The sequence below is a fragment of the Vanessa tameamea genome, chromosome 11 (genome assembly GCF_037043105.1).
Source record: "Vanessa tameamea isolate UH-Manoa-2023 chromosome 11, ilVanTame1 primary haplotype, whole genome shotgun sequence".
NCBI classification, from domain to species: Eukaryota; Metazoa; Arthropoda; class Insecta; order Lepidoptera; family Nymphalidae; genus Vanessa; species Vanessa tameamea.
The window spans coordinates 6,100,633-6,112,625 of record NC_087319.1 but is presented as its reverse complement, the minus strand read 5'-3'; the positions used below and the strand labels follow the sequence as shown (position 1 = coordinate 6,112,625).

The 11,993-nt window shown below is 29.8% G+C and overlaps 2 protein-coding genes across 4 annotated transcripts; one reads left to right on the top strand and one right to left on the bottom strand.

Annotated features, from left to right (window-relative positions):
* Positions 1 to 1,013: 1,013 nt before the first annotated feature.
* Positions 1,014 to 8,704, top strand: LOC113400901 (DCN1-like protein 5). 3 transcript variants are annotated; one of them, XR_003369104.1, is made up of 10 exons: positions 1,014 to 1,125; positions 1,384 to 1,500; positions 2,281 to 2,402; positions 3,024 to 3,124; positions 3,231 to 3,359; positions 4,188 to 4,312; positions 4,400 to 4,607; positions 5,470 to 5,565; positions 6,756 to 6,816; positions 7,840 to 8,704. XR_003369104.1 is itself a non-coding variant. In XM_026640579.2 (9 exons), the coding sequence occupies exons 3-8, from the start codon at positions 2,293 to 2,295 to the stop codon at positions 5,544 to 5,546; spliced, it is 750 nt and encodes a 249-aa protein (XP_026496364.1). In that variant the 5' UTR covers positions 1,014 to 1,125; positions 1,384 to 1,500; positions 2,281 to 2,292; the 3' UTR covers positions 5,547 to 5,565; positions 6,756 to 8,704. The 3 variants fall into 3 exon arrangements, 2 of the variants coding, with proteins under 2 accessions (XP_026496364.1, XP_026496365.1); XM_026640579.2 differs by having other exon boundaries at positions 6,756 to 8,704; XM_026640580.2 differs by having other exon boundaries at positions 1,040 to 1,300; positions 6,756 to 8,704.
* Positions 8,705 to 9,122: 418 nt separating this feature from the next.
* LOC113400900 (protein FRG1 homolog) lies at positions 9,123 to 11,397 on the bottom strand. Its single transcript, XM_026640578.2, has 4 exons — positions 11,246 to 11,397; positions 10,492 to 10,862; positions 9,761 to 9,950; positions 9,123 to 9,292 (listed from the first exon to the last, which is right to left on the bottom strand). Exons 1-4 carry the CDS (start codon positions 11,305 to 11,307, stop codon positions 9,145 to 9,147), a joined length of 771 nt encoding a protein of 256 aa, XP_026496363.2. The 5' UTR covers positions 11,308 to 11,397; the 3' UTR covers positions 9,123 to 9,144.
* Between the last annotated feature and the right edge of the window lie 596 nt (positions 11,398 to 11,993).

Below are 11,993 nucleotides of genomic sequence, written 5' to 3'. Positions count from 1 at the left end.
CAATAAAATATATAGTTTCCGGGACTCCCCAACCCCACTGTATGTATGTAAAAATAAGAGCAAGAGTTTGATTTTAACTTCACATACATTTTTCATATAAATATACTTTTATTAACAAATATACTGAACGACTATTATTTCAATATACATTCGACTTATATTAACGTTATTTTTTTATGGTTAAATCAAATAAAATATATTTTATATTAATATTTTATTTTATATTATATTTTAATGTAAATGAAAAAAAAATATAAATTTATTAATTTACATCATTTTGGAAAATTAGTAAAGCTTGGAAATTGAGCATCAAATATTCTTGGAAATGATGGAGTTGGCTTCAATGGAACTTACATGCCATATGGCGGAAACTTCATGCAAGAGATCGAGATAATTGTGGTTTTTCTTTATTGCAACTCCCATGAGATTTTTGTTATACGTAATGGAGATGTCCACCTAAAATATTCTTGACCGTGAGATCGGGCCACTGCCATTCAGTATTTACAATATTTACCTATATATAGGTTAAAAAAAAATCTAGCGGCGGGTGCTTCATAACTTACCAGTCGTATTAAAAGTTACTTACTTATTAATTATTAAAACTTACTTACTAAAAATAAACAAAAAATAAGAAATAAATCCCATGCTAAAAAGCTTCACATAACACAAACATATATAAGTAATTCTGTATTATGCCCAAAACATTACACCATAATAACGAATATCACTCACTTCATTCACACCAAAAAGCAATCAAAACATTCAAAATCTTATAATATCTGTTTTTCTTTCATAAATTCTCGCTACGCTATTTTTTGTAATTGATTGATAAAGTACATATGAAATCAAATCAAATCACATGTATTTTATTCGAGTAAACTTTACAATGAAGCGTATTTGATGATTTAATATAAAAAATACAAACTTGCTTCTATATAAGTTTAATTTTAAACTATTGATACAAAAAGTACATAGAACACAATACCTATGCAATATCAAAACGTAGCTGAGGGTTTTATTTTGTTATAATCTGTTGTCTATAAAGTTTCGTTTTGAGTTTTTCTCCTCTCTGCCGCTGTGTTTGCACTTTAATTTTGTAAAAAATATTATTATTTGTTATGAACGGTATGTTTTATGTGTTATTAGGGCACTAAAAATATCGGTTATATCCTTTTATTTCATATAATCTCGATATTATTAGTGTTATCATCGAATTATATCCAAGACATCAATACTGCTTATGATTTTAAAACACTTCGCTACTTGTTTTTTTATGAAATTTTTGTTATATTAATCTCAGGTACTTGTTTAATGCCCTTGTAATGTGATTGTTATATATGTTGTTCTCGTCTCCTTTTTTCTCACATTGATTTTTTATTTCAGGTTATTATCGACCTGTCAAGTAGACATTTTTTCGTCAAGCTGTCTCCGCAAATTCGCAAAATAGGAGACGAAAATCCTTTCAAGTTCTCTAGTTTTATAACGAATCTGCCACCTATAGTAAGTATCAATCATACAAATATACCATTGTTGGATTACAAATAGTTCTTTGTGAAATATTTTTTGATGAATCTGAAAAAATATCATAACTTATGCTTGTCCGTGACTTTGCTCGCGTAGGTGTTAAGATCTAAACTTAAGTTCATGCTCGATATAACCTACAGATATGTAAAACACTATTTCAACAAAAAATAAGACATATGAGAGCTATTATTCTAAAATAAAAGCAATTATGTTACAGATATGGAATAGTACAATATATTAATAAATTCTTACATTTGACCATGCAAAAGTTATACTAGGTAAAAAAGTAGTGTAAATGGAAGGGGCAGATATAAAAAATACATGATTTTGGATACAGTCATTGAATGAGTATTAATATTTGATTTCTATAGATTATGCAAATATACATTAATTCTCTCTATCAATTAAGAAGTCTCAGCATTTCATAATAAATGTGGGTTATTAATTGGTGTCTGAAACAATGTAGCAATGATAATGTCACCAGTATGCACTTCACAATATAAAAATAAGAAGTATGTTACATTACATAAAAAAAATGTCTTAGATATCTCTTGGCAAAGTTTATGTTATATTTAATGATTTTCATCAAAATAGATCAATAAGAGATAAGTCTTATGTATAATAATATGAATTACTACATTTTGTTTACATCATTAATCAAATTAAAATAATACAGTTTTGATTAATTACATTCTACCTTTTTATAATTATGAGCCTTAATATAATTACTATAAATTATTCTTCTATTATTGAAAGGGTGGTAGAACAATGCCGCGGTGCAGCAAGCGCACGCGCAGCGGCGCTCCCGCTGCAGAACTATTGCCTGGCACTACCTCTCTTGAAGATCATCATCACCACAAACGTTCCAGAAATACTAGGTAATATTACCATTCTATCATTAAATAATAATATAAGATTTAAGAACTGTCTCTGTTCACTCTCCAAACAAATCTAGTGTATTCCAACCATCAGAGGACAAAAGCCAAATAAACAACATTTGACATAAAGTTGATGTAATCAAATTCAAGGCTTGAAGAAAATGGCATTTGGAATTCCGATGAATAAGTTATTGGCACTTTGGAAATAGAATTTAAATGGATATAAGTAGTTAAATAATATAGTGTTGTATTATAAATAAAGAAATATTAATCAAAAACTGTTAGTAGTGCACAATATATCTGTCGAATGGAATATGTAATCTTAAGGTTTGTTTGCCTTCAGTCCTTCAACTGAAATAGATTGAAGATTCATGCCACTTTTTTTTCATTTATTGCTAGTAGAGCATATGGTAATTAATGGTATACCAATCAAATAGTCTTGCACAATGCTATACAATATTTGTAGGTTTTTTATACTATTTATGCCAGTCAACATATAGTCAATTCAAAATACCTTCAAATCAAAATCCTGTATTCAATATATTAGCATTACACTCATTTAACAATTGTCAAATTTGAAACTGCCTATAATTGAACTTGAAATTTTTTATGTAAATGAAGTTCCAGAAGACATTCCAAATCAGAAGACACAAGTTTCAGTGTAAAAAAATGCCTAACTTGGTTTAAAGAATACACAACAGTTTCAGAACCAGATGTTTTAGGTGAGATAATTTATTTATATGTTAATATGTAGCTATGTTATGTAGTTACATTTTTAAATTGTTTAAAAGGATGAATAAATACATAATATAATACAACTGTTTTTAGGACCAGAAGGCATGGAAAAGTTTTGTGAAGACCTCGGTGTTGATCCAGAGAATGTTGTGATGCTAGTCATTGCATATAAAATGGGTGCCAAACAAATGGGTTATTTTACACAAGAAGAATGGATAAAAGGTTAGATTTTGTTTTGTTATATAAAGTTGTTAAAACAACTGAATTTACAAAGATTAAATTTAGAACATAGGTAAATTTGATTATAAATGCATCTACTGGGCAAATAGGCCACCTGATGGTATGGTCACCACCACTCATAGACATTAGCTTATTAAGAAATATTAAACATTCCTTACATTCCAAATGCACCAACAACCTTGGGAGCTACAATGTTATGTCCCTTGCGCCTGTAGTTACACTGGCTCGTTCACCCTTCTAACAACACTAAGACATGCTGTTCATCAGTAGAATATCTGACATGTGGGTGGTACCTACTCAGACGGGCTTGCACAAGCCCACCACCAAGAAATGTAAATGAAATCATTATATTCTGTGTGAATGAATCTTAAAACGGAGTACTTAAATTGTTTTTTATTTTGTTATAATCCAATACAAAGAGAGTTTTACATGGATCAGATAAAGTATATTTATGGTAATAAAATATTTTAAGCCATTCAGCAGATGTTGTAATGTAATAGAGTCCAAATATTGAATCAATAATATATGTACTAATAAATTTTATAATGTTAAAGACCATAACTATAAAAGTGTATGCAGTCGACTGGCTAATCAAAACTACTGACTGAATAATACAACTAAACATACTATTTATAAAAACATTTTCAGTCTGTATCATTTCTATATTATACATATATTGTTTCTATTTGATTGTTTTATGTATGTAAAACAAAGAAAACTTTATAATTTAATAAATAGATATTGTTAATGCCATAAAAAACATCATAGACGAGTGTTTAAATTAAATAAAAGTATTCATTTTCTTTTCAGGTTTAACAGAACTTCAATGCGATAATGTGCACAAATTACAAAACAAATTAGAATATTTACGCAGTTTACTCAATGACCCCTATATATTTAAGGCAGTGTACAGATATTCATATGATTTCGCGAGAGTGAGTACAAATATTATCTATTCCAATGTTATTAAACGATGCCCTCCCGTATTGCAAAACTGCATCGTGATCTGTCGGCCGGCGCAGGACAAGGACCAGCGCTCGCTGGACACGAGCACGGCGCGCGCGCTGCTGGGCGTGCTGCTGCCGCGCTGGGCGCTGCGGGCGGCGCTGGGCGACTTCCTGTCGCGCGAGCGCCGCTACCGCGTCGTCAACCGCGACCAGTGGTGCAACATCCTCGAGTTCAGCCGCACCGTCGACGCGCAGCTCACCACCTACGACGCCGACGGCGCCTGTGAGTCGTCATTCACTCCCATTTTGGGTGCAGAGGCTTCTAACACTGCATGGAATAAAATTTGACTATGGTACTCGGCCACCATATGGGTGGTTGAGATGGCTTATGGGGTCAATTTGTGAATGTGGTTACTAAAAATTATGTTAGTTAGTTCATTCAACAACACCCATTCGTTCTACGCTCCCAAAACCACACTACAAGTCACTGAATCTGTTCACATACTTTGAGCTTAGTTGTTTTTCATGTGTTCTCTTGAAAGAACTTAGAATATAATAATAAAAAAAAATTATAAATATGAGCAATACAGGATCGCTATACTTGAACCATACACAGAATATATCACGTACGTAGTCATGCTTTCTTTGCGCGGTTATTATAATTTATATAATTAGATAGAGGCATGGTCGGGGCATGTATGAAGGAATATGAAGAATGTCTTCCGCCATCTAAAATTCGACCTAAATCCCTCTTAAACAAGTAAAATTACCAAATAGTAAAAAACTTACTCAGATTCAAGTTTAAAATCTTATCTAAGGTTCTAAAGTAACATTACGCATCCTGTTTCTGTGTTACGGCCTGTATACTTTGATATAATGGTATAATACGAATACGTACGAATTGCCTAATTTTTCAGAAATTGCTGATAGATTAGTGGATTTAGCAAAAAAATATGATTGCAATAAGTTCACTCCAAATGTTTAGTAAATATTCTCCAATACATAATTTTTGCTTTTAGGATTGATAAAATTTTTGAAGGACTTGGACATTTCACTTGTCTTTATTATTAGTAACATTTTAAAAGATAATAGTTATCATTTCTAATCAAATTCAAATTTAAAAGGATTTTATATTTTTGTTACAGGGCCAGTAATGTTAGACGAATTTGTAGAATGGCTACGAGCTGAGCGAGGTGGGGATTCCTCAATGCTGGCCAGCTGAGACTGTCCACCTGTCAAAGGTAAATGATGTTTATTTAAATATTTATTGACATTCGAAAAGAGAGCACATTGTGACTATTATGAGTGTTATCTGTAAAATTATTATTGTTTGAATATAGCCATATTACAGATATAATATTAACAACGTAGAACAATGTTATAATATGATAAAGATATTAAGGGATCGAAAACTTAGTACAACTAATATAAATCTATGAAGCCTCAAAACTGCAATAATCATACTATGGCTTATGCACTATATGGAACTTTGCATAATAAGCTGAGCGGTAGCTATGTGAAAATTACAGGTCCGATCCTTACCCCTTACACTGTTGCTGTAGGTACATCTTAGCATAAAACTATTTCAAATCAAACCAGATCATATCCAATGTGGTGTACATTACACCTCAAGGAACAAGACAAATCCCTGAAAGTCTGAAAAAACAATTATAATTAGTTATTATAATTATAAGGAAAACAAGTGTAATATTGATCAATTATTTTTATTAAATCTGAGTAAAAATATTTAACATGATTATTCAATCTATGTTTAAATTTATATGATAATGAACTAGATTGACCTATTAAAAATACTGAATCTCTAAAAAAACCAATATGAGACGTCAAATTTAAATTAACATTTTTATTAAATTCACAATTAATATGATTCTAAGAAACATATAACAGATTATTTTTTCTTTAATTTTTATCACTTAGGCCTGAATGGGACTCAATACGTTTTCGAAACATCTTCGTCATTCAACACACGCCTAGGTAGGAGCGTATAGGTAAAGACAAATACCTTGTGTATAATGTGTCCATACAAGGTGAAATTTGAAAGCACGCGCTTATACTAAGTAGAGTAGAAACGAATTAGAAGGAGAAAGTCAGGCATTCTGATAACGCTGGACACTTAAATGCTAATTTCAGGTATATCGCATGTCCTTTAGTTACAATAACCGAGTTCTGGCAATTTATGGAATATGTATTAATTTCTGTGGATAGTATTGTAGGTGAAGATTCATATAAGATATTTTCCCTTAACTTTACACTCCATAATCCTACGATAATCAAAAAGAGTAACAACAAAATCCTTAAATTTAAAAGGTGTTTTGTTATTACAAATCATCGATGTAACTTTTGCCAACAATAACTAATAAATCTAAATTGTCACAAATCTTACTGATAAATATGTTCAATTTGTCATCAGCCTCACAAGGGTCGGTCTGCCGGCGGCTCGACCGGCGACGTGGCCATGTTACACTTTAATTGTAAGTCCTCATGTATATTATTAATGTTACGATTCATTTTATTTGTATTTATGTATATTATGATTTCAGCGTTCATTCACGCTTTATTCAATCTGAATCTAATGAATTACACGTGAGCTTTTGTGTATAAAAGTTTTGACATGTGCATGTATATTGATTTTTTTTTGCAGTTATTTTTTGTATTTCATTGTGTACAGTTCGTTGCTATAAACTTTCATATGTGTATAGTTGCATATATTAAGCTATGTCATATTATGAAAAACTTTCATTATTTACGATAATATCAGAAAATGTGTTTTTCATTTTAGTGTAATTCGTCGGATTCAGAGATAATTTGCTTAATACACACCATTGTATTCCAATATTTTAATGTATCGGTATCATTTAAATTGTATGCAATCTCAAATACTCTGAAATATATTTGATATCTGTTGAGACAATATTTGTATAAGATAATTTATTTAAATTTTAACGCCCACCGAATCAGTTATGTTATTTCAATAAACTAATAGTACAAGCATTAATGAGTATAATTTTATTAAGTGGCAAGTGCAGTCTGTTTTTTTTAAACTGATTTACCAAAATTAGTTAAAATAGGCTGTTTTAAAAAAAGTATCCTATCGATTTCGAAGACTTTGTAAAAAAAAAACTTTTGATGTAGATGAACAAAATTGCAAATTTATGAGAAAAATATAATATTGTATGTTAATATTTTAATAATTTTGATTGTGTCTAAATATTATAGTCAGTACTATGACAACCTGAACAAATATGTTAACTTTGATTGTAGGCCAACTATGTGGTAGAAAAAGGGGGTTGTAGTACTTAATATACATAAATAAAGCCAATAATTAAAATGTGTGGTCCTGTCCTTATACGTATAACCATCCTCAAAATTAGGCAATAGAAATTATAAAAAAATATTTATCCCCACATTTATAATCTATGTTAACTGATGCTAGTTTTTAATTTTCTGCAATTTCATACTCGAATCATTGAATCTATCGAATTAAACAATTACAGATATACTTTGAGAAGATCAGAGATATATTATACTGCTATGAATTCTAACTTATGAAGGAAGAATGGTGGGACCTTGATAATTTTGCATTATGCCAAGTCTCGACGCGCACTGGTCCACATAGTGCCCAATTATATTATTTTGTCAACTTGTCTTGTAAATACCCACAAAACATGCCTTAATATTTTTATAATGAATAAACAGACATAATCTGAATGTGTAATAATAATAGTTTTATATATACAAGCAATAATAAATTCTCACCTCATTCCAATTAAAATATAGTATATGGGATAAATGTTACAAGTCAAGTTGTCAAAGACTAAATGCCAGTATAATTAAAATATTAATTGTAGGTAATCGATATGTGATCGATATGAACTCGACTGAAAGCTTTCTACTTTTAAGTGTCGCTTACTTCGGAGACTAATTTGCATTTTTGTATTTCGTCTAGTTCGCAAGCCTGTTTTATGAGCGACAGTTTAATTTATATGTAAAAAAATATTAGCGCCATCTTTATAAGGCGTTAAGTTACGATTCTGTTATTTCAGCCCCAAATTAAGTATAGGAAATTGTACTCATTCTAGTGTTTAATTAATTTAAGCGATATAACAGGCTTTTGAACTATTCAAAGATAAAACAATGCTCTGAATCAAGTTCCGATGGACTAGAACATCTAGTCTAATACTTTAGGTTTAGGTGTAGATATGGTTTTTTTATAAGACATGTAGGTAGTATTTTTCAAATTCTCTATGATTGTAACGAATACGGTGTTTCTGTAAGAAAGCGGTGTATACAAAAATTATCTCAAACGTTTAGGCCCCTTGTACCGAATGTCATTGCAAGAGAAATAAATCATTCAAAAATGATGTGTCTTTTAATCAATCTTACCTACATCATAATTGTGTTACCATTTGACATTTATTTGGGGTTGGCAGTGTGTAAGCAGCTTGGAAATAATTTGACAGACTTACAAGTGGTTGCTAATGGTGAGTTTATTTATTATTGTTGAAGAAGACAAATATGATCATCATAAAATGAATAATAAAAATATTTAAGACATAAAAACCAATCAAGTCTTCACATATTATCACAAAAACACAAACTGAAGTAAAACATTAAGGTTTATTCACAATATAAAAATTTGGGCTTACAAAAACTAGTACTGACTCAGTTATAGATATTTAGTAAATTGTTTGTTACGACGTAGATAACATACATCTACATTTCATAATATTTACTTACTTAATAAAAGTAATAATTAAAAATTAAAGAAAATACCAAATAAAAGATATCTTTATATTAAATTATTTACAATATCTATCAGCTTTCATTTTACTTCTACGATCCAAAAGTGTTTCATGGAGATTGCCCTCAGTTTTAGCACGTTTCAGTTCAACAATACCACCATCATTGAGCCGTAATTTTTTGTCTTGGAATTTCTGGAACTTTTTTCTATAAAAAAGAAAAATTTAATTCAATACACAATGTTTTTAATTCTGATATTACATTGATACAAGGACTGACCAAATAATAAAGTCATACAGATATGATGTTATTATATAATAATATTAATAAGAGAATAAGAAAATTTTGTCTCCTATAATTTGTGCATTTTCAAAGTTTCATGTAGTACCCAGTGATAGTAGTTAATTTATTGTGATAAGTTTTCGGCAATAACGTTATTACTACTGAATGCTAGTTATATTTAATATAAATAACATAACAATCATGACAATTTGCACAAAAAAAATAGATTTGAATCAAAATATATATGTATAGGATATGATTAAATTTAATTTTTTCTTATGGTATTATGTTGTTTTTTTAAGTAAGAGGACTGTCTTAAATGTATATACATAAATTAGCAATTAAAAAATTTGTTCCATAACACACTATCAAGTATCATTATATTTTACTTACACATAATTGACTTCTACTTCATTGAGATCCCCCTCTTCCTCAACTACCACAGACTTGCTGGTCTCACGGCTTTTATTACTTCGTATGTTACAGATAACACTCTCATTTGCTGTAAGACTCTGAGCAACTACTGAATCATCTTCATCGACTGACATAAACTTATTTAGTGAACTAAGGATGGCTGTTTTACCTGAAATTTTACTTATATATTTTATTTTACTCAATATGTATTGTAAAAATTAGTTTTACAGTTATGAGGCAATATTTTATATAAAATAAAATGGTAGTTCTAGTATTTTATTTAAAATAGGTGTGCCATGAATAAAAACATTTTGACAATATAAAAAGCAGAACATTCGTTTATCATATGAAATTAACTGTTAAAGTTACTTCACAAAGAAACAATTGGAGTCATTTTATAATAATTCTGGTACTCATAAGGTATATTATTTATAAGTAACAAAAATAGTCAAATTTCTTTTAAATATTGTATTATGCTTAACAAAATATTTGTTTCTATTATAACTAATTATAATGAAGCACCAAGTTGGGATCTAGCTTTAAAATTTAACCAATCATACTGCCCTAGCAATAGGAATATAAATTTCTGTAACTCCACAAAGTGAAACTGGCAATACATAAATAATGTTTACTTTGTATATTGAAAATAAATATGCCAATACATGAATATTTCAAAAATTTGTTATAATAAAAGCTGAAAATTAACTTGCCATCTTGCCAAACTGGCTCCCATTGTTCCATTGGGCCAACTGCATCTGACCGTCCTATAACAACACCCACTTTTGATACACCAAGATATTTCCCATATCCTGATTTCAGTGCAAACTTATTTTCACCAGCTGGGAAAGCTGTGAATATTTCTTCTGGTGATGGCCCTTCACTGTCACCGTGAGGGGCTCCTATCGTAAAGAGGCCATTATCTAATGCTGATACATAGGAATTGTTTCCAAACTCAACAGCAATTGATCCAGAAATGTCATCAATTTTCTCGACCTTCCACCATCCAGCATGTTTTACAGAGTCTTCATCAACTCTATCACCTTCTGATTTTTCTTTTTTCTTATGTTTCCGTTTCTTTGCTCTGTAAATTTTAGTATATTAATGAGATTAAGAAAAAGCGTACTTTTAAATTATTCGAATAGATTGTTTCCAATAATTGGTACTTTGTTTCGCCCAAAAACAAGTTATTTATTACAGCAATACTAAAATGATTATTTTTAATTAGTGTGACCAGACCAGATTGAAACTGGAAACCAACAAATTATGTTAAGTATTTCAGGCCTGTCTTAATCTATATTATAGAATGCAGGGATTGCAAAAAAAATCGGAGCCTCATGTTGAGGGGTGCTGGTCAAATCATGTCCATCGGTAAGGCGCCCAGAAGGTCTCAGAAACATATTTTATGCAACACAAACACAGCTAAGATTTATCTAAAGAAGTTTATCATTCCAAATAACTACTTACTTCGGTTTATCCCCTTTAAGAATTAGCTTTCCACGTTTAACAGCCGCGTATTCATCAGTCATATTTATATTATATTACAATGTTGTAATTAGAAATAATAGTAATTTATGGTCTCAAAAAAATTGAGATTAAAGTATTTATATATTTTTCTTTCTTTTTTTGGCGTATATACTTATGATATATTAGTGAAATACTTTATACTAACAGTTGACACTGTACATTGTACAATTGGCATTTCAAATTAGCTTGACAACTGTCAGCAGAATGTACTTAAATGTAGTATAGAATTTCACAGATAGTAACGAGGAAGGGTTTATTTCAATGCAGTTGCATTTCAAACAAAACACCGCTGTTAATCAATAAATAAAACTGAAAATAAGTTATTGTTTCTTGATCTTAAATATAAGGTCAAACGCCATAATTATTTATGATTCTTTAATTTTCATAAATGCTTAATAAATGTAGTTGTTTTTCACTTTTATAAATAATTAACAGTGCAATAAAAAAGAAGAATCACTTTAAAAACAATTCATCTTAATTTACATTCCATCGTATTTAGCAAATCAAAATACTTTCTTACACTATGGTAGAAATAAGTAATTAATAAAATCAATTCATTTGATTACTTACCTTACTTAAAGTTTGGATTTTATTTTCGTAGGGAAAATGTTTACTGTTAAAATAAAGATTGTTAATTTTTTACCATCTCATTTTATCAGAAAATTATGATATCTACACTAGATTGATG